Genomic DNA, 23,676 nt, shown 5'->3' with positions numbered 1-23,676 from the left:
GGTGAACCCTTTTAACCCCAGATCTTCATATATTACTATCTATTCTTCGATAAATTCTGGAAAATTATAACTGGGAAAATGTTATTCGACAAAATGTCCCTTTGATCCATACCAAATGTAGGTTCTGAATTTAAACAATATAAATAATGGAATAAAAAATAATATAATTTAGAAAATGTTTTATAAATGCCAATGAGTATATAATTATACAAATGAGATCTTTCAGAAAATAAAATTTGCAAAAAAAGAGTGCTACAATGCCAAAAAATGCATTTTCATATTAGTATTTCAAAAAAAATGATATTTTGAGTTTCTAGTATCACTTGCGGCCCGTTTACTAACGTTTTTGTGTATAAATAAAACTACAAACAAAACTACTTATCACAATTTATTCATAATTAAAGAATATTCACGTAAAACATCCTATTAAACGCAATTAAAGATCTGTCCAAAACGTTTGACATTTGACGTATTAGCCACCGTCCATTGTTTTATTTAAATTACGCTTTTACAAAAATTTACAAATTAATAATGTAAAGTTTCTACGCGATTTTGAAATAATATCTCACCTTTCTGACAACCTATTGATTAGCACGATTTTTCAAGACTAATACTGGCTAAATCGGTTTAGCCCTTTTCGAGTTTTAGCGGATCATTTGATCGAGGGCTCCATTTTTATATATATTAGGTTGTCAAATATCTCCCTTCCGCTTTTTTGCTTCTGGTTTATAATACAAAAAGGCGGAAGGGAGATATTTGACAACCTATATAAGATTTTTATATATAAGAAATAGCGACACCAGCTATTTCTCCAAAAAAGATTCCTTTACCCTATTTCTTTCAAAAAAATTCCTCTCCAATTTAAAGTTCATTACAGCAAAAGTAGATGCATATGAGATGGTATCCTCCTCATGAATATTTGGTGTCCTTCGTCTGCATTGTTGCATTTTGCAGCAGCAATAGAATTTAACTGCTGCAGCAATGCTGAACATTTCTTTCATTCTATTGTGCTCTTGAAATATGCACTTGAGAAATGTGAGGCTAGATTGAAATTGGGAGAAATGCAGAATTCCTATCTTTGGATAATGTATACAGAAAAGTCTGTCTGCAATACCAGGAAATATTGGAAATTTAAAAGTAAGTAATATTTTCAAAATAAATTTCTGGACGTATGTATATGAATTTTATATCAAAGACAGGTCAGAGATATTAAAATAACTAAAATACAAAGTTGATTCTCTTTTCTAGATGTTTTTTCTAACCCTTACCAAAGGGTGACAAAATAATACATTAGTCGACTTTTCCCACGTTTTCCTTTATTTTCTAGCATGAGACTTTTCTAGGCCCCAACACAAAAGTGAATTCGAGTAGGAAAAGTTCACAGAACCCCCATAAATCAATCTTGGCCAATCAATTTCTATTGATTTGACATCCGAGACGAAAATAAGAGTGGGCGACGATGATGGAGCAGCAATTTTTGGGAAAGGATAGTGGTAATAGAAAAATGAATTTTTTATTAGTGTAATTTATATATATATATATATATATATATATATATATACTTATACTCGATGGCTAAAATTACATAAATTAAATATTATATAATTTGTTTAGAAAAAATCCATAAAATCTGGGCGATTCACATGATGGTAATAATAATATTAATAGAAAAATAGATTTTTGAGATTTATAAATTAAAAAAAAAATACCTTGAAAATTTTAATTTTTTTATACTTTGAATTATTTTGGAAGTTTTAAACTTTTGGTAATTGTATCCGCACATACATAAACACACACATACATCAATTTTTCCTAAAGTAGGTATGCCAAAATGTTCAGAAAATTCTAAAACATGAAATTTTCATTTTCGATTTTTCTGATCACTATAACTTACCCTACGGAAAGTTGAAAAAAATGTTAAGTAATTATTTAAAACTAATATTAAAAAATATAAAAAAATAATAAAAAAACATTTTTATTATTTGTAAGTTAAATTCGAACAATATGATTATTTTTGACTAAGAATTTTTTGTAACAAAGAATTTTATTCAATCAGCCAAATTTTCCATAATTAATTCTAAAACTTATGCTTTTTTACAAAAAAATATTGCAATAAGTTACTGTTATTTATAGTAAATTATGAGGTTATTTTTTGCTTCGTTACTTAACAAAATTATTTATGTAATTTAGTACTTATTACTGTTTCTAAATACTAAAATGAGATAAAAGGAAAAAAATAGTCCTTTCAAATCTTCAGGAAAGAATAAAAGCAGTAGAGTGTCCGTACTTTTTAAAAAAGTGAATGATTTAACAAAATATGAGTTTTCTCTAAAAATAATATTTTTGACAAACATTTTAGTCAAATTATTTTATATATACTTCCTGATTGTTTTTTGTTGCACATAAAGTTTTATATATTTTTAAAAATATATAAAATTAGGTCCAATTGAGTCAAAAATTATAAAACTTGTGAAAGTAATAAGTGTGTACAAAGGAAATTACATTTTTCTCTATCAATACTCGACTTATAATATAGAAAATTTAATATCAATCATATCAATCAATAATTTAGAACAATTATTTTTTTATTTACATATTTTAAATATTTGCACCTAAAATTTTGAGTTCAGTACAAATTAATACGGATATTTCTAATAATAGAGATATTAGTATTGATTTGTACTAAAATCAAAATTTAAGAAGAGAATTTGGTGCAAATATTTGAAATAAAATAAAGATAATTTTTCTAAATTATTTCTTAATTTAAAGATTCTTCATAGTGCAAGATTGATTTTATACATACTAAGCATTAACAAAGTCTAATAATCGGGCACAACATCAGTAAAAAAACAAATTTATTTTACAATCCATACGTTTTGGCTATAATCCTAACTTTCCTTCAGTGGAAACTAAAAATAAAATTGAAAAGCTAATACAATTGAATTGAGTAAATTATAAGAGTAAAAAGTTTAGTCAAAAGTTAAGAGCGATAAAATTTGTTATCGAGTACAATATAAGTATAAAATCTAGATTTTTTAACTTCCTGAAGGGGTTTATTATGTTTTCTCCAAAAAATTCGATTTGCTAATTTTATTCTTTCTCGGCCTTTCAAGTCATTTTGAATCGCATGCGACCACATTTGGAGCATGTGAGTGTGCGCTTGTGTGTCCGTACGTGAGCCCATTTTTGACATTTTGTCGACGTTTTCTCAAAAAGGGCTAAACGATTTCAAAAACTTGCAAACCATTTAATGTAATTCTATAAGGACTCACGTTGATTAGTTTCGCACAATGATGGGCTACGCCGTTTCTTCGTAATTAGCAAAAAAAGAATATTTATTGGGAAACATAGTGGTTGGCAATACTTATTGTGAAACATCGGTCGAGCAGTTTGAAGCAGTTTAGTTCTATAAATAAATGATGAATAATCAACAATTGATTAAGACTTATATGTTATTAATTGAAAATAAATATATTTTCCTTCTTATCTCTATTAATTTGTTTAAGTGTTCCTTTTCCCTATCATTTCTATCGATCGTCAACTATGCCATTTCGGGCCAAATTCTCTTCGTGCTTATTACCGCACATTTTTATGTGTTGTCGGTCATTACGGTCAATTGCAGTTTCGCAAAAACAATAAAAGTTGGTGGTCTTTTAGTTTAGTTTTGTTCGCAGCCTACCATCTTTTAAGTACTTTTATCCACTGTTACCAGCCGAGAAAAAGATATATACATACATATATATATATATATATATATATATATATATATATATATATATATGTATGATATTATATGCTGGTAAAACGACTGTTATATCCGGCACAAAAGTTTTTTCCTTTTATGTCTGTCGTAACGCTCGTGCTCTTCCACAGATATGAGAATGAAATTGTTTATGCGATTTTGTTTGTTCCGGACCAAAAGTACTTTTGAGGTTCCGTACTCGAAACATACGATGAAATTAAACCAAAAACAAAAAACTATATTCGCACATACATACACACACACACAAGTACATCATTTTTTTCCTAATAAATGCCAAAATGTTTATCAGAAAGTTTTGCAATGCAAAGATCTATTAAAATTTCAATTTTAAATTAGATTTTTTAGAAAAAAAATGTAGAAAAATTTTAGATAGTGATATTTAAAAAGCTAATTCTAAATACCTAAGAAATTTATTATTTCCACATTTCGTGAAACTGTTGCAACTTGCCTTGGTAAAATGCTTTATGCAAGTACTTACTTTATATTATAAATTTGACATTTTAGAACACATTTTTGAAGTAAAACTTCGTTAGGCGCGACTAGGGTGTAAATCCGTACCAATGCAATGGAAATAGCGTTACTCCCTATCTGTACGTCATTCGCTATCGACGAAATCATTTCAGAACGGGTCGATTGTGATTAGTCGTCGTGTATGTGAATAGAGATCTATCGTTATGTGCGTACCGGCATCAACGTTGTATGCGTACCGATATCAACAAGGAAATAGGCATAGATAAATAGACATTTTAAAGTTACATCGTAGTACAAATCTTGATTTAATGAATAATGCCTGAATCAGAAAAATATTTCACCCAGGTACCTTGGAGATAATATAACAAATTAAACATTTGTGCCGTGTGATGAACGTAAGTTTATTGATTAGAAATTATTTCTATATTGTTCGCATTAAAATATTTTTTTGCCACGACAGATATTACAGCTGTTCAAAGAATGATATTATATTGCCAGCTAAAAATAAAAAAAGATACAAGCAGTCAATTAATGTATGTTAATTTTAATTACATGAAGTTCTTCAAACACAATTATTACATGATGAGTGAAGTTGCGAAAACAATATTTGTTTAGTCGTTTAACATAATCCACTGTGTGAACGAATATTTTAGAATTTATTAATCAGCAATTACTTCATTTCTCTAATAAAGTTTCAAGTTATAAATGCTAATTGCAATGACAAACCGATCATGTCATATTTCAAGTATGACTTTAATTATATTATTGTTTTTAAATAACATACATATTTTTAATGCTATTATAAATATATAATTTATAATTTATCATTATATAAATGAGTATAATGATTGACACTAATAAGTGTGTGCATCACGAGTGTTATCATATTACTGATGAACATTATTGAAAATTGTTATATGATGTATTTATTTTTACTTAAATGGCATCTTGTACAGTAGCAAATAAGTTTTACTTCAATCGCGTGTTAATCTTACGCGCACTCTTTTTTCTGTCAAATATTTCAATTCAACAAATGATAATAACTGTTTTATAAGCATGACGAATATATCCCACCACTTCTCAAGACGAGTATATTTGTCTAAACTAGTTAAATAATTTCATTACAATACGTGCTCGATTCAATGTGCTTTATAATTCGCATATTTGATGATAGAAATGCAGAAAGCTAAAATCAACAATAATGCGAGGCACATGATAAACAAAACATGATTTTGATACAATGTTATGCACGAATATTATATTTGAACAGCTCAATATTGAAATATTTACACTGATATTAACTAACAATGAGACTCTGATCAAATATGCATGCAGCCAATATGGAAATAGAAATACAAACATATAAATTATACATATACAATATACATATAGCTATTATATGTGTGTTGTCACCAAACGGCTATTCGAATTTTGATAAATCATTTTAGAGTGTGTCAATGTATATACAATAGTGATTCGGAATTGAATAAATATAGTAATCATCGAAAAAAAGTAGAAAAATTGGAATAAAAATATTCAAACACATGAAATGATAACTCTCAAAATGTTAGCTCACTTAAAATTTTAATTTAAATGATGATGTAATATGCCAAATTATGTTATTTCAAGTTAACTACAAAAGCCAAAAAATGATCATTATTTCATCAAAGCTCTAGGTTGCACTAAAAACCTCATAATTATAGTAATGGGCAAATAAATGAAAATTTTTGCATTTCTCGACGTTTTGAAGGTTTCTGAACATTTTGGCATACCTCAGATACAAATGTATGGATACAATTTTTCGTTCACGTTTTCGGGCGCACGGATCAACCGGTTTGAATGGTTTAAAAAACATTCGATCCCTATTGACAGGGAGATTGCTAATTAGTCTTTGGCAAAGGCAGGTCCAGTCGTTACGTAGATGCGGAGCAAAGAGTGCAGAAAGTACAAATCGAGTTTTTGAGCTAAAAGTGCAAAAAATGGCAGTTTTTGAGTGAACTAAGCGTCCGATTTGAATGATCTAAAAAACTTTCTGCTTGTATTGACAAAACAATTGCTTTTGAGGATAAAAAAATATTTCATCTTTTTTTATTTTTCATAAAATATTTTTGTAATTTTGCATTAAAAATTCAAAAAATTATCCAGTCTAATTCAAAAAATTGCACAGTCTAAGCGCCACTCTGGTACAAATGTTTACTCAAGTGCGTTTAGACTGTTTATGTACTGGTGCAAGCTAAGCATAGTATAAGTGAAAATGTCGCACATAATTATTTGCAAATGCGTTTAGACTGTGACTATACAGAAGCACTTTTTCAATTTTGTGTAAATTAGGTAACTATTTTTTTGAAATTTGTTTTTGAAAATGTTCTGGGGATAAATTGATTTATGATTTACATTTGATTTGCTCAGATATAACAAGATAGCAAAAATAATAAAAGTTACAGTATTTGTAATAATATATTTGAAAACGTTTAAAATTTCTCGAATATTTCATTACGGTACGGGAAGTTCCAGCAATTTGCCTTGACACGATGCCATACACCAATAGTTTTTTTTTTTTAATTTTTTCAGAACAATTAAGGTCAATACCTTCACCCCGATATAATTTTATTAGTAATCGTAATTTAACGAGAAAACATTTTATTTTTAGTAGACACATATTGTTGAAAGATTTTTATTATATATATATATATATATATATATAGTTATAGTTATAGTTATTTATTTATATATCTGAATTTATTCTATGTATCAATATTTACATCTATATATCCAACGAAATAGATACAGATAACAAAAACCTGATATGTTTATATTAATCCTGTGAGAAATATGGCATATCAGAATTTATTACCTTCCAGTATATAAGGTAAACACTGGCACTAGTAAAAGCAGAAGGCAAAATGATAAACGACCCATGAAAAAAGAATAAATAAGTTATAACATTCTCTTCTCTATACGACGGCGTGGGTTTTCGACTTATCAGATATATGACGGAAAAAACGAGGAGCTGATCGAGGAAAAACAACTTGAAATGCCAATTTATAGAATTGTTCTATCGAAAAATATATAAATTTAACGAAATCATTTAAACAAATACAAAAGCCTCCACGAGGATCACCCGAACTCACTTGCCAGAGAAATCAGGGATAGATTGGAAAGGAAGTTTATTCTACATTAATTTCTGTCAATCTCAAAATCACATCAGTCAATGGTCAGAATATTTTGTATTTTTAAAGACTTAGGGATCAATTCTTTAATGAAATTAAAATTTTACGACAACGCTATGTTACGATCCTTTCTCTATAATAAATGAAAGTGAAAACTATAAATTTGCTGTGCGATCAGGCGTCTTACACATAAAATCTAACTTATGTGTTATCATGACACATCAGGAATTGCAGATGCAGAAATTGTGATAAATTTTTTTTGACGTTTGTGCGATTATATCTAAATTTTTGAAGTTTAGATTTTATATCTAAAATGCCACACAAATAGATAGCATTTTTACAGTTTTTAACTTCCCGTAGGGTAAGTTATAGTAATCGCAAAAAAATCGAAAATGAAAATTTTTATATATCTTTACGTTTCAGAGGTTTCTTAACATTTTGGCATACCTTAGAAAAAATGGATGTATGTGTGTGTGTGTGTATGTGTGTGTGTGTATGTGTGTGTGTGTATGTATGTATGTATGTACGTGTGTGTATGTATGTGCGGATACAAATTTTCGTCGACGATTTCGGGAACACGGATCAACCGATTTGAATAATTCAAAAAGCATTCGATTCGTATTGATAAGGAGACGTGCTGATTAGTTTTTGGCGAAGGCAGGTCCAGCCGTTCCAAAGATACGGGGCAAAAAGTGCCAAAAACGGTAACTCAGTTTTTAAGAGAACGGAGCGTCCGATTTTAATAATTCAAAAAACATTTGACTTGTATTGACAAGATGAAGAATTGATCAAATTTTCATGAGGGCAGGTCTAGCGGTTTCGAAGATCTAACGAAAAAAGTAAAAAAAAAATGCCATTTGGCGGTCAAAAATGATCATTAGACATATGCACATCAAATTATCAGATATTTTATAGAGATTTTAACAATAAGTATAAATTTTGTTTGCATTCCTATGGGTTCCGTACCAATATTTATTCGTTAGACGGCGACGCGGCGCTTACGCGCTTTGACATTTTGTCTCTATGCAGTTAAAGCAGTACGATTGCTTTGAAAAAAGATCTTCCAAAATATGCCAAAATAAAGAAAACATTATTTTTTCCAAAAAAAATTTAAAAAAAATTAAAAAAAATAGATTTTTTTTTAAAAAAATTTTTTTTCAAAAAAAAGTAATTTTTTGTTTAATTTATAGTTTCTCAAAAATCTTATTTTTTCGAAGTAAATTTGTTTTAAAAACGTCAATCGTTTTTAAAAAAACAATAATTTTTAAGGCACGATGCCTTAATTGCCTTAAGACAGAATTCCACTTACAGCTAGTTACTACTAAGAAAAGAGCGTTACATAGCGTTGTCATGGCAACGCCTCTCGGTATATTTTATCCGAAAATTGGTCTCATAGGTATTCCTAATATTCCACTTATTATCCTACCTAATTTGCTCGTCAATAAAGTCCTTTTTTTGTCTTTCCAGTCCGTATCTAATTTGCTCGTCAGTAGACTCCTATTTTCTGTCTTCCCAGCTCCGAGTAAAACTAGAGGTGTATGGCATCGTGCCTTATTGCAAATTGCTAGAACTTCCCGTACCGTAATAAAATATTCGAGAAATTTTAAACGTTTTCAAATATATTATTACAAATACTGTAACTTTCATTATTTTTCTATCTTGTTATATCTGAGCAAATCAAATGTAAATCATAAATCAATTCAACTCCAGAACATTAACAATCGTCATTTCATTTCAAATTCATTTTCAAAAAAATAGTTGCCTAATTTACATAAAATTGAAAAAGTACTCCCGTATAGTCACAGTCAAAACGCATTTGCAAATAATTCTGTGCGACATTTTCACTTATACTGTGCTTATCTTGGCGGCATTTTCACATTTTTCAATAGTTTTCACAAAATTGGACATAGTACATAAACAGTCTAAACGCACTTGGGTAAACATTTGTACCAGAGTGGCGCTAAGACTGTGCTTAGCCTGGGTCATTTTTTGAATTACCATAATCCAAAATTACAAAAATATTTTATGGAAAATAAAAAAAGATGTAACATTCTCAAAAGCAATTGTTTTGTCAATACTAGCAGAAAGTTTTTTATATCATTCAAATCGGACGCTTATTTCACTCAAAAACTGCCATTTTTTGCACATTTAGCTCTGTATCTTCGAAATGGCGGGACCTGTCTTTGCCAAAAACTAATCACCTCTTCTCCTAATCATTACAAATTTAATGTTTTTTAGATCATTCAAATCCGATATTCCGTTCTCTCAAAAATTTTCTGCACTCTTTGCTCCGTATATCTATATAGAACGTGGGCGAAAAATTGTATCCATACATACATACACACACACATCCATTTTTTCTGAGGTATGCCAAAATGTTCAGAAATCTTTAAAACGCCGAGAAATCAAAAAATTTCATTTTCGATTTTCGGCCCATTACTATAACTACCCTACGGGAAGTTACAAATTGTATAATTGATAATAAGGAAATGTATATGTTTAGTTTTTAGATAATAGACGAAGACATTATTTTCCAAAAAATCCTTGAGTTTTAGAAAGTTCAAAGGTAAACTTGAGCTCATAAAGATAAACTTGAAAGACTTGAAAGTATATTGTTATCGTATGCAAATATCAAGCAGATGTTTTTAGTAAGTATGAACAATAAAACTATAAAATTACGAGTACATATATGCAAATTCCAACATTAAAATATATCAAGATCAAAATTTTAAACTTAATGTAGCTAGTGAAAATGTCAATTTCTTTCAATGCTCAACATTTTTTTTTTGACCAGAAACTTGAAATCTGCGGGATGGACTACGCCACGAAAGCCACGAGAGCCACGAAAAAGCCCAAAATAAGTTTACAAAATATTTATAAATAAAATTTTTTTAAAGTTAAAAAAAGTCGACAAGACAGTTAATAATTTTCAAAAATCCAGTTTGTCATAGTGACAGAAGATCAGAAAAATTGCAACCAAGTACAAAAAAATACAAGAAAATCATTACCATCAACTTTTTACTTGATTTAATGAATATAAATAGTATAATTTTAATTATAAATTTTTTGATGATAAAAAATAAAAAGTAAATTTTTCTGAATAAATAGTAGTCTTCAGTAATTTGACTTTGACTTTTTGTGCAACAGACATTTGTAAAAAATCACAGAAAAAAATCGGAGACTCTATATATTAGTTCTCTTTAAACTTCGTGTTTAGAGGTTTTTTGTTGCAGGTCAAGAGTTTTTCACATTCAGTTATTATTTTGTTGAGTATTCTCTTCCCCCAGCTGCCGCATTTAAACAAATAAAAAGCAAGACGCATATCTCAAAAAAGAACAGTTTGTTCAGTATAGTGTTCGTAATCGTAATATCCTGTTTTAGGGAGCACAATTCAATGTCGGAGCCAAAACAGCAATCTCGCTAATAGGGCGATTTTTCTTGCCTTCAGGTCAAGGGGTGAGAGCCAAGGCTAAGATAAAGGTTACATGAAAAATTACTAGATCAAAAAATCGACAAATGGGAATGGATGACTGATACAATGGAACTAGCTTGGAAAAAAATTGATTGGTAAAGGTACTTTTTAAAACGTCTCCAAATTTATCTATCTTATATATAAAATTCTTCTGTAATGGGGTATGAATGGTTAATTTTCCTAAACTATTACTCGGATTTTCATAAATCTTCGTGAAGTTTGTTAAGGGAATATTCTAGGATTTTTGATTCATAGAAATATAGTTAGATTGTAGAAAGAAGTGGAAAAAATTACAAAAAAAAACGCTTATCATTGATTGACATTGACTCCTTTGCTATAACGCCGGATATCGATAAAAGAACTAATTGGAAGAGAAAAATGTTTAATAATGTTTTTCAAAAAAGCAATCCCTTTTTAAGTTCTGGCTACTTTGTTTAAATTTGTTTTTTTGGCGTTTCTCATCGTTTTTTGCAAATATTTCTAAAAATATACACTTTTACGAAAATCATGTAATGAACAAAATTATATCAATTAAAATCTTAATAAATCGGTGTTCTATAAAGTGTTCTAGGAACAATATTAGGCTAGATATGAAAATGAGGTTTCATAGTGCTCAAAATAAGCTTTAAAATGAGTACTTCTGCGTGTAAAATGAGTGAGCTATCATGCAGATAAAGGACGCATACAATATTTTTTCCATTTAAATCAAATAGTTTATGAGTACCAGTTCCACCAAAATTAAAAAAAATCGTATTCCCTCTAGAATTAACTTGGTTTAAGAGATCTTGATGGATTCTAGAAAATACCACAACTTTAGTACAAATTTCCAAAAAGCTCATGATTTCATGAAAAAAAATCTATTAAAAAAAACAACCAATTTCTCATTATTATATCTCTGAAAGAATAAAAGATACGTATAAAGGTTTATAGATGAAATTTCAAGGTCCTTTTCTGACTAATTATTGCTTTTTAAAATTTTTCTGTTACACAAATATTGATAGAGTTATGATTGTTTAAAAAAGTGCGCGGATGTCCAACCAGAGTGTCTTTCGAGCCGTTTAATCCGTCGCCGTTTCAAAACAAGAGAAGTTACGGTAAAATTTATGATAGAGAAAGTTGTAGGTCATTTAATTACCTTTAAAATAGTATATTATAAGTTCTGATAAAATCAGAATTGAAAGATTTGAACTTAAGATTAAGAGTAGCCTATTTCCAAAATATCAAGCAAATTGGAGCACAGTAAAAAAAATCGCAGGGCACACGCTTTTTTCCTCTCCATTTACTGCAATAATTTTGTTGATCGTAGGCTGAATAGAGCACATGTGAACAAGATTTAACAAATTAATTTACTTCAAATATAAATTTTAGTAATAATGTATATTGAATTATTAGTGAGAAAATGTAATTTAGATATTAAAATTACTAAAGGCCAGTTAAAATATGGTACAAAATTATAAAAATTATAGGCAACATTATTGAAGCAATTATTTTGGGTAGAAAAATCAAAGGTGATATTGTACCTTTATCGCGAATGCTATTAATTCTTTCTGAATTTGTTATACCTTTTAAAAGATTTTTATTTTCAATACGTGTAAATCTTATGCTATGACCATAAATCACAAAAGCAGACGATGATTTTTCGTGTGATACATTTGAAAAATCAATGTTTTAGTCGTGAATAAATAAAAAATCTTTCATTTATACATCCACATCTACAGGTATAACTAAAAAATTGTATAAACCTTGGCATTAAAATAAATTGAGCTATTGGGAATAAATTTGTACTATAAATTACAGTCTATAATTTTTAATATACAATTTCATTGAATATATTTTAATATTTGTTAAAGGGATAATTAATGTATTAACTGTGGGCATTGAGAACCATCATTTTATCTGAAGCAGTTCGTCATTTAACATCTCTCATATATTGGTGTAAATAATAATTTGAAAAACAATAATTATTATTTTTAACTGAACTGTAAATATTAGTATAGGATATTGCAAAAACGTAGATGTGGGTACAGGACAACGTCTGTCGGGTCATCTAGTTTTCTATAAATATCTTTATTGTGCATTAACTCTAAATTATTATTATATTATCTATTTTATTATCTGGATTCCAGGACAATGACTAAAACTATCCTTCCGCGTCAAAATTAGGCCAACAGTCCACTTACATCTTCTGCAAGTTTTATTGTCGTAACATTTGCCAAAATTTCAAGATAAATCACACTAGCCATATGTGAAGGCAGCAAATAGCAAATGAAATAAAAAAATGTTATTTGTTTAAGGGAAAAGTTGGCAACGGGTTTAGGAATTACTTCCACTGTTGAGTTGGAGGTGCCGGAGGAATTTTTTTTGGGTCATTTTGGAAAATGATTAGAATAATGTAAATGAAATAAAGTCGAGCCAAAAGGTTGCTAATATGTGCTAATTAGAAATATCCTAAATCAAGTATATGGCGTGTGAGCTTAAGCTAAGTAGACAACTACTACTCCATTCAGTTTACAGTAAATTGATTTTCAATTTTTACTATTTTTCGGCTTTTCGACTAATTGTATTCAATTTCGGAAATTTTTTATAAAACTAACCATAGAATATGAAATTTGTCACCAATAAGTTCTACTTCTAATTCATATTTATGCCAACTTCGATGCAAATAAAAATTGGAAGTTAATAAAAAGGAAAGACCAATCATATGAGGATGAAAATATATGAAATGTATATTTCCGAAATGTCCTTTAAATATCATAAATATACTAAGAATATAAATGAAGAATTTAAATGCATACATGTTTACTTGATCTAGTTTCTGTTTGTTTTAAGAAATTTCTGCCAATTTTAGAAGTACTTGAGCTGATTCGAATTGGAGATGCCAGATTTTTTTAGGTAACATTAGGAGAAGATTAAAAAAATGGACAAGTTGGAACATACATATTTACTTTAATCTAATTTCTGCTTGTTTTAGGAAATGTGCGCCAATTTTAGAATTATTTCAGTTGATTCGAGTTGAAGATGCCAGATTTTTTTATGTAATATTAGGAGAAGATTCAAAAAAAGAAACAAATTGGGACATACATATTTACTTGATCTAATTTCTGCTAGTTTTCGGAAATTTCTGCCAATTTTGGAAGTACTTGAGTTGATTAGAATCGGAGATGCAAGATTTTTGTAGGTAATATTAGGAGAATATTTAAAAAAAATTGACAAGTTGGGACATACATATGTACTTGATATAATTTCTGTTTGTTTTAAGAAATTTCTGATAATTTTGGAAGTACTTGAGTTGATTAGAATTGGAGGTTCCGAAAATGTTTTAGGTCATATTAAGAGAAGATTAAAAAAAAATGGACTAGTTGGGACAAACATATTTACTTGATCTTTTCTGCTTCTTTTACTCGAGTTGGTGGTGCCGGATTTTTTTTAGGTCATATTAGGAAAATATTAAAAAAATGAACTAGATGGGATATGAATTGAGAAAAATGCATTAGTTATGAATATCTTATGTCAAACAAATATATGTAAATATTCTGAAACTCACAACAATTTTATACGCTTTATAGTAAACTTATTTACCAATTCAACCAATTGTATTTTATAACAAAAATATTTGATATTTTTATCAAAAACTTAAGACAGTAATAATATAAAATGCCAAGTTCCAATTTTCAAATTGATTTATGCCAAATTTAAATCATATTATGAATGCAAATAAACAAGTAAACACTTGCTAAATCATGATTCTTACGATTGAAAAAAATCGAATAATTGCCGGAAAAACCCTAAAAACAGCCCTTTTCTTTTTCTCATACAAACGTTTTCTAACTAAAATGTAGAATCAATTTGAGCTTCATTGCTATTATATGAAGTTCATATTAAATTACAAGCAATTACTGTATACTCCTCCGAAACGATTATTCGGATTTTGATAAATCTTTCTGAAGTTTGTTAAGGAAATTTTCTAGGATGTATGTGATTATAAAGTACTGTGAAGTATGTGCAATATTGTAGAAATAAATGGAAAAAATTGCAAAAAACGACATGCCATTCTTTGTTTTTTCGACATGTTTCGACATGTTTCAATTTACTTATGAACCTATACAATATTAGAACATGTATAATAAATTTATAATTATGAATAAAAAAATGAAATGTCTACATTATTATTGTCAAAAAGCAGCTGATATGTGCCAGAAATTAAAATAATATAAGATACAGTATATGTATGGCAGATTGAATGATACACATATGAACAGGATATGACAAACTAATTCACTTAAAATATGAAATTAGATATTAATAAGGGCCGGTCCTACCTTTAATGCGATGCATGCGAAAAATACGAGCGCTCGCCTTAGGGGGCGCCGACACAAGATTCGGATATTAAATTTTCAATACAGTTTTTATTTCAATATATAATTTCTTTGCATCTTTTACTAATCTTTCCACAATAGTTTTAAAATTCGTAAAAATGTCACTTTATAACAACAAATGGGAAAGTAAAGATGAATACATAAAATTCGGCCCTCACGATATCGATTAGGAGAAGTTTAAGATGCAATTTTGGATATCTTAAATACTAAAAAATTAAATTAAGTACCAGTATTATGTTATGGTTATGGTTATGTTATACCGTTTAAAATACTTCAATTTCCAATATAGTGTGGGCATTGAGACTCGTCAATTTATTTAAAGCAGTTCTACATTTACCATCGCTCATATTATAAATGTATATGCATTTTGGCGTGAAGAGTAATTTAAAAAACAATAATTATAATTATTAGGTAAACGGTAAATATTAGTATATTATATTAAAAACTTGCAGACATGGGTATAGGACAACGTCTGTCGAGTCATCTAATATTGGAATAAAATTTGTTCAACCTTAATATGCAAATCAAATTTCTGTCTTAAATTTTGTTTGAACTATATTTGAAATATAAACACTTGAAGTTGTCTAAAAAGGAAAAAACATATTCAATTTTGTCATCACCCTTCTGTAAAACATTTACACAAAAAATCATTTACCTAATTACCAAACAAAAAACAAATAATTTTAAAATTTTCTTATCCTTTACCTTTTCGTGCATCTCCAATGTGCCAACTCTCCATACCGCCTCGTATTTCCATTAGGCGAACTGAAACCATTAAAACTGCTTCCAGAAAATCTCCTACTGGAATCCCTGTTTATTCCAGAATCCACAGGAGTAGCACTACCACTTTTGCACTTTTGTTTATACCCTAAAGGAGAATCAATTCTCCTTGTAATTGGTTGAAAACGATTGTCCACTGATATCGGGTAAAATTTGGAGGTGTCTGGGTAAAACCCGTTTGTTTCAGCATTTTGTGATGAGATAAAGCTATTTGTTGGATGAAATTTGTTGTTTGGTGTCACGCTGCCACCAGTTTGTTCAAGGATGAAACTACTTCTGTTGGTGGTATCCGGATAAAATTTGTTGTTTGGTGTCACGCTGCCACCAGATTGTTCCAGGATGAAACTACTTCTGTTGGTGTAGGAGTTATTATTAGGAGTTGCCATAAAGGCGGTAGTGGTAACGTGCACATTGTCGTCGACTAAATTATTCCTATCAGCATTAGGTGTGGTTTTACCCAAGTCCAAAATAGCTGAAGATCTTTTGGAAACGTGTTCGAAACAAGAGTTGACGTTGGTTTCGGTGGATATACACTTTGGTACATTTTTTTCCAAGGGTGAACCTTGGCGTTTAGGGCCATTGGCATGAACCCTTTTAGGCCCATTACCATCTGGTGTAACATCTCCGCCTGATTTTGTATCAAATTTCCTACCATTGCCATTTGGTGAAATGCAAGTACCTGGCCCAGAGTTATCGAAACCTTTGTTGACATCCGGAGAAGAAAGTTCGCTGAAGGGTGAACCATGGACCCTTTTAACTCCATTACCATCTGGTTTGATATTTCCACCTCCTCCGCCTGATTTTGTGTCAAATTTCCTCCCATTACCATTTGGCGACATGCAAGTACCTTGTCCATTATTATCAGGAGAAGAAAGTTCGCTAAAACTGCAACTATTGCTGTCGGAAGTTCCACCAGATGCAAATCCGTTTATGATTCCACTATCCGCCGATAGAGGCGACGTGTTTCCGGATTTTGAAAACACACTTGCATTGTGAAACAGGATTGCTTTGAAGTTGTCCAGAGGACTCAGAGGCGCGCGTTTTGAATTGTTCGGTGGCGGCTTCATGGTAAAAGATTTCAGTTGTGTTTTCTTAAATTTTTTATATATTTTATATAACTATTGTCTTTTGGTTTTATATGAGTTAGTGTCATTTGATTATCATGATTGTTTTAAAAAGTTCTATAGGTATATCATATTATATATATTCACAGTTTTTCTATAAAGTAATTTAAATGTTTGTTATAAAGCAACCAGCTTACCTAATTTGAATGATCATTTTAGAAACTCTGAACGGGGAGTTTTCTAAACAAATTATTTTTACATATCTTTATTTTTGTTTTGTTTTGAACTCAAATACTGTATTTGAGTTACATACATCACAATAGCTTATATAGTTGTAACTCGTTCTGATTGCTATTTAGAAAGTTAATAAAAAAAATGTTTGTTATAACAAAATAAGTGGCATTTTGTCATAAGGCAAGTTGCATAAATATACCTATATATAATCATCTTAATTAAAAGGAATTGAAATTCAGCTATTAAGGTAAAATAGTTGAACTGTTTATTTTGTAAATATTTTTTTTTGCTTTCAATTAAAAATAACTGGTGGTGTATGGCATCGTGCCTTAAAGCAAATTGCTGGAACTACCCGTACCAAAAATCGATTTTTTTAAAAAGATTAAATTTGTTTTAAACTTTGAAAAAATTCGATTTTTGAGAGATTTTAAATTTTTGAAAAAAATGACTTGAAAAAAAACTTTTGGAAAAAAATGTTTTTTTTATTTTTTAATATTTTGGAAAATTTGAACTTATTTCAAAGCAATCGAACTGCTTTAGCTGCATAGAAATGCAATATCGAAGCGCGTAAGCGCCGCGTCGCCGTCTAACGGGCAAACGATGTTAAGAAAACCCATAGATAAGTAAACAAAATTGATACACATTATTAAAATCTTCATAAAATATCTGTTAATTTGACGTGCGTATGTCTAATAATCATTTTTGTCCTCAAAAAGGCATTTTTTCACTTTTTTTGACTAGATCTCCGAACCCGCTTGACCTGCCTTCCCAAGAATTTAATCGGTTCTTCATCTTGTCAATACAAGTAATATGTTTTTTGAATTATTAAAATCGGACGCTCCGATCTCTCAAAAACTTATTTCTATTTTCTGCACTCTTTGCTCCGTATCTCCAAAACGGCTAGACCTGCCTGTGCCAAAAACTAATCAGCACGTCTCCTTATCAATACGAATCGGTTGCAATCGGTTACAATTATTCAAATCGGTTGATCGGTGCTCCCGAAATCGTCGTCGAAAATTTGTATCCGCACACACACACATACATCTATTATTTATAAGGTATGCCAAAATATTCAGAAAGTTTTGAAACGTAAAGATATGTAAAATTTTCATTTGCGATTACTATAACTTGCCCTACGGGAAGTTAATAAAAAGTTAGGATGTCGGAATTTCTGTAAATACAAAATATTGAATATTCTTATTTAAGCTAAATAAAAAAATTAGAATATGCATAAAAAGAACTATTTTTACATATGTATATAATAAATAAAAATTAGCATATCGTAATTTCTGAACTAAAATTAATATTTTAGTTTATTTTTATTATTGTGTTAAGGAATTTATATTCCTTAACACAATAATAAAAATAATTTCTTAAATAATCAAAAATAAATTTGAAAAATATAAAATCTGTATTCATTTTTACAACAATCTATAATAGAACCTACGATTTAACAAACACGTCGTTTAAATTAAAAATAATTGAGAATTTACAAAGTCGAATTTTGAATTAAAATACAAAATATTGAATTTTCTAATGTTTTAGTTTAAATTTCCCCAAATATGGGCAATGGGCAAGAAGGATAAAAAATAAATGCTCGTTGAATATGCATATAATAATAAAAATAAAAATAATAAAAAAACTTGTTCGAGAAGCAAGAAATAAATTTTGAATAATCAAAAATACATTTATAATAATTGAAAATTTAGAAAGTCGGATTTGGAATTAAAATACAAAATATTGAATTTTCAGTATAAATTGCTCACAAAATTTTATAGGCAAGAAAGATAAAAATTAAATGCTCGCTGCATATGTATATAATAATTGAAAATGAGCAAATCGTATTTTTGGACTAGAACATAAACTTGTTCGGGAAGCAAGAAATAAATTTTGAATAATCAAAAATATATTTATAAATCTGTGTATTCACATTTACTACAATCTATAATAAAATCTACAATTCAACTGACACATCGTTTAAATTCAAATTTTCATAAAACAGTTTTTGATTCAATTTATGGGGTGTTTTCGTTACACAACCGATGTGCAATCTAATAAAATGATATATATATATATATATATATATATATATATATATATATATATATATATTCATATTCATATCAATATTCGATATTAAAATATTCAAATATTCATTTCCATCGTGTCATACATTTTGGAGGGTGTTTGGGGATGTTTTCACAGCCCCCAACAAAATTTGAATTTAAATTGTTACTCGATATATAAACCCATTAATAGGCAATGGGTGCACATACGAGGTGACAGGCTCGAACCCATTCCCTCGAAATGATGATACATCTGTCGATTTTTGGAACAGGGGGATGGAAATCGTATTTTTAAATACTTTTTTACTGCTCTCATTATTATTACATATATACACAAAAATATGTTACAAAGTTGGTCCGGAATAGATACCTAAACTGCTGAGCCGATTTTAAATTTTATTGGCTCACCATTTTACTGGCATTTATATGCAGATAGATTTTGCTTCAAATTTTTATAATCGTATTGCTTAATGAACAAAAACACAAAACGTATTTTATTAGACTATCATGTTTACAGAAAATTAATAGCATTGTAAAATTAAACCACCAATTTAACGGTTTTATAGTAAAATGATACCATTGCAAAAGTTTTATGGTTTTGTAATTGCTCTAATAAAAATAAAATATCGTAAAAAAATTTAACAGCTTTGAACTATATATTTATAACCCTGATGTATATTTCAACATTATGTGATTGCAATTGCAGAAAATTATTGTATAAATATGTTAAGTAAAATAATAAAACTAGTGGGGTGTATGACATCGTGCCTTAAGGCATATTGCTGGAACTTCCCGTACCGTAACGAAATGATCGAGGAATATTAAATGATTTAAAATAGATTATTATAAATATTGTAACATTGTCTATTTATATTTATAAGAATTATATAAACTAAATTGGAAAGTTGAAATTATTTGTTTTAAGTATATTAGAACACAATTAAAATAAAAATCTGAATTATTTTCGATATACAAAAAAAAAATTGAGGCAAAAACTTTTTTTTCCAAAATCAATTATTTTGTTAAAACAAGCAGAAAGTTTTTGGAATCATTCAAATCAGAAGCTTAGTTTTCTCAAAAACTGCCATTTTTCACATTTAGCTCTGTATCTCCGAAACCGCTGGACCTGCCTTTGCCAAAAACTAATCAGCACATCTCCCTATCAATAGGAATCGAATGTTTTTTGAACCATTCAAATCGATTGATCCGTGCGCCCGAAAACGTGGACGAAAAATTGTATCATACATACATACACACTCACACACACACAATTTTTTCTGAGGTATGCCAAAATGTTCAGAAACCTTCAAAACGTCGAGAAATGTAAAAATTTTCAATTTCGATTTTCGGCCCATTACAATAACTTACCCTACGGGAAGTTAATTAGGACATATAAGTGCAATTTTTATATAAAATTCAGCATGAAATGTCAGATAATAAAATATGTTTTCATTTATAACTTTATAATATAAATATGTAATATAAATTGCATTTCATCACAAAAAATAAATCAATATCGAAAGTCTTATTCTAAAACGTTTTTCCCAATAAATTAGTTAACAAAAGCACCCTGGTTCCTCTTATAAAAAAGTTCAATAATTTAAAAAAATCATAGGTCAATTACGATAAAAACAGTATTATGTTAATCAAAATATATAAACATAACTAGTGGGGTGCATGGCATCGTGTCTTAAGGCAAATTTCTGGAACTTCCCGTACCGTAATTAATAATCTTAGTAGGGAAGTTGTGTACACATTATGAAAATCTCCATAAAATAAGTCTAATAAACATGTTTGACCGCCAAATGAAATTTTTTTAACTTATTTTTATTGAGAGTCCATAACCGCTAAACCTGCCGTCCCAAAAATTTAATCAGTTCTTCATCTTGTCAATACAAGTAAAATGTTTTTTGAATTGTTGAAATCGCACTTTTATCTACTAAACGGCTAGACCTGCCTTCGCCAAAAACTAATCAGCACGTCTCCTTATCAATATGAATCGAATGTATTTTGAATTATTTAAATCGGTTGATCCGTGTTCCCGAAATCGTCGACAAAAACTTGTATCCGCACACATACACACATTCACACTCACACACACACATACCTCAATTTTTCTAAGGTATGCCAAAATGTTCAGAAACCGTTGGAACGTAAATATATATAAAAATTTTCATTTTCGATTTTTTTGCGATTACTATAACTTGCCCTACGAAGTTAAATATACGATGTGTAAAAGTACATTTTTATATAAAATTCAGTATCTGTCTGATTCAAAAATGTATTTTCCATTAATATCTTCTAGTTAACAAGAGCACCTGGTTCGCCTTATCCAACAACTTAATTATGATAGAAATTCTTTGGTTTTACGTTATTCTAAATACGTAACTCCTACAAAATCCTACTATTCTCCGAAATCCTAAAATCAGGACGGGTATTTTTAAAACAAACATTCAAGTTAACGCGATACAACCGTGGATTTTTTTCTGTTTTTATTCGAGTTTGTTGAATGAAGTTTACTTATCGTTTCCTATTTGAGATAAAACGAATTTGATAATAAATTAACTTTTTTTTAATTACAATATTTATTACAACTGTTAAATAATTTAACATCTAGTAACTATAATAAACAATAACATAAATTTAAATAAATAAGAGTACAAAGGATAGTGTTTATATTGAAATGATATCCGTAGTATGATGATTTAATAGAAAATAGAAGCAAATAATAATAAAAATAAAATTAATAAATAAAATTTCTGAATTCTAAAATAATACTAGAAAAACAAAGTGGAATTAAAACAATAAGAGACAGATAATAATAAATATAACAAAATAACAATATTAGGAATAATAAGATAATAATAATACTATAATAATGGTACATAGTTAAGTAATTTACCATATACAAGTTTTAGACAAAAAAATTTTAGCAAGGTGCAAAAATTGTCATTATTGGAATAAAAGTTCTTTCAGTGCAATGGGGAGTAAATCCGCGAAAATGCAACGGAAATGCGTTACGCGACAAACTGATTCGCCATTGGTCATCGATGTGACCATTGCAAACGACTGGACGTGATTGGTCGAAGTAGTCTTATCACGTTTATGTACAACTACCACGACATTTAGGGTTTTTATTTCTTGCTGGAGATTTCAACATCAAGTCCCACTCGTAAAAATTTCTATTATTGATTGATTAGACAATTTTAGACAATAAACTAAGTTTTTGCTATTTTAGAAGTAAAACTTCTTTAGCCGCGACTAGGGTGTAAATCCGTACAAATGCAACGGAAGTGCGTTACGAGTCGAGTGCCAATGATTCGTCATTCGCTCTCGATGAGATCATTTCTATACGGGTCGATTGTGATTAGTTGTCGTGTCATGTGAATAGAGGCCAGTCGTTGTATACGTACCGGCATCAACGTTGTATGCGTACCGCTACCAACAAGGAAATCGGCATAGATAAATAAACATTTTAAAGTTACATCGCAGTACAAATCTTGACTTAATGAAAAATGCCTGAATCAGAAGAATTTTTTACCCTGTTCCTTGAAAATAATAAAACAAATTAAACATTTGTGCCGTGTACTAAGCATAAGTTTATTGATTAAAAATAATTTCTATATTATTCGTAGTTTACATAAATGTTTGAAGTTATTAAAATAGAAAATATTTTTTAGGCAAGACAGATATTACAACTGTTCAAAGAATGAGATTATATCGACAGCGAAAAGGTAAAAAACCATCAGTCAATGAATGTATGTTAATTTTAATTACATGAAGTTCTTCAAACACAATTATTACATGATGAGTTTTGATATCTACAACTTGTTTAAACACCATTTACAAGATTACCATATATTAGTTGTTATTTTCCATGAATGTCATAGCATCCACGCCAAGTATTACGCTTATATTTTACGCAAAGTGCTTGTCCGAGCTAATTCGTGCCTACAGGAAAAGACTAGTGGTGTATGGCATCGTGCTGACACCACCATGACTAGTGGTGTTAGCCTTAAGGCAAATTGCTGGAACTTCCCGTACCAAAAATTATTTTTTCAAAAAAAAGATTAAATATGTTTTAAAAAACATAGATTTTTGAGAAAATTTAAATTTTTGAATAAAAATTAATTTTTGGAAAAACACTTTTGAAAAAATGTTTTATTTCTAGTTAGAAATATTTTGGAAACTTTGAACTTCATTTGTATCCGCACACACACATACATATACACACATCCATTTTTTCTAAGGTATGCCAAAATGTTCAGAAACCTCTGAAA

At 29.1% G+C, this 23,676-nt stretch overlaps 1 protein-coding gene across 1 annotated transcript in view; it reads right to left on the bottom strand.

The window, feature by feature from the left end:
* The window catches only part of LOC113389557 (protein sprint-like), a 68,902-nt gene extending 51,803 nt beyond the window's left edge, over positions 1-17,099 (bottom strand). Inside the window, exon 1 of the mRNA XM_026626578.1 lies at positions 15,958-17,099. Within this exon, the coding sequence (XP_026482363.1) occupies positions 15,958-17,099 (1,142 nt within the window). The remainder of the gene's footprint in view (positions 1-15,957) is intronic.
* Between the last annotated feature and the right edge of the window lie 6,577 nt (positions 17,100-23,676).

The sequence above is a fragment of the Ctenocephalides felis genome, unplaced genomic scaffold (genome assembly GCF_003426905.1).
Source record: "Ctenocephalides felis isolate EL2017-DRISC unplaced genomic scaffold, ASM342690v1 CF-g0.4_SCAFFOLD_03573, whole genome shotgun sequence".
Taxonomy (NCBI): Eukaryota; Metazoa; Arthropoda; class Insecta; order Siphonaptera; family Pulicidae; genus Ctenocephalides; species Ctenocephalides felis.
This window is presented reverse-complemented; position numbering and strand designations above follow the sequence as displayed.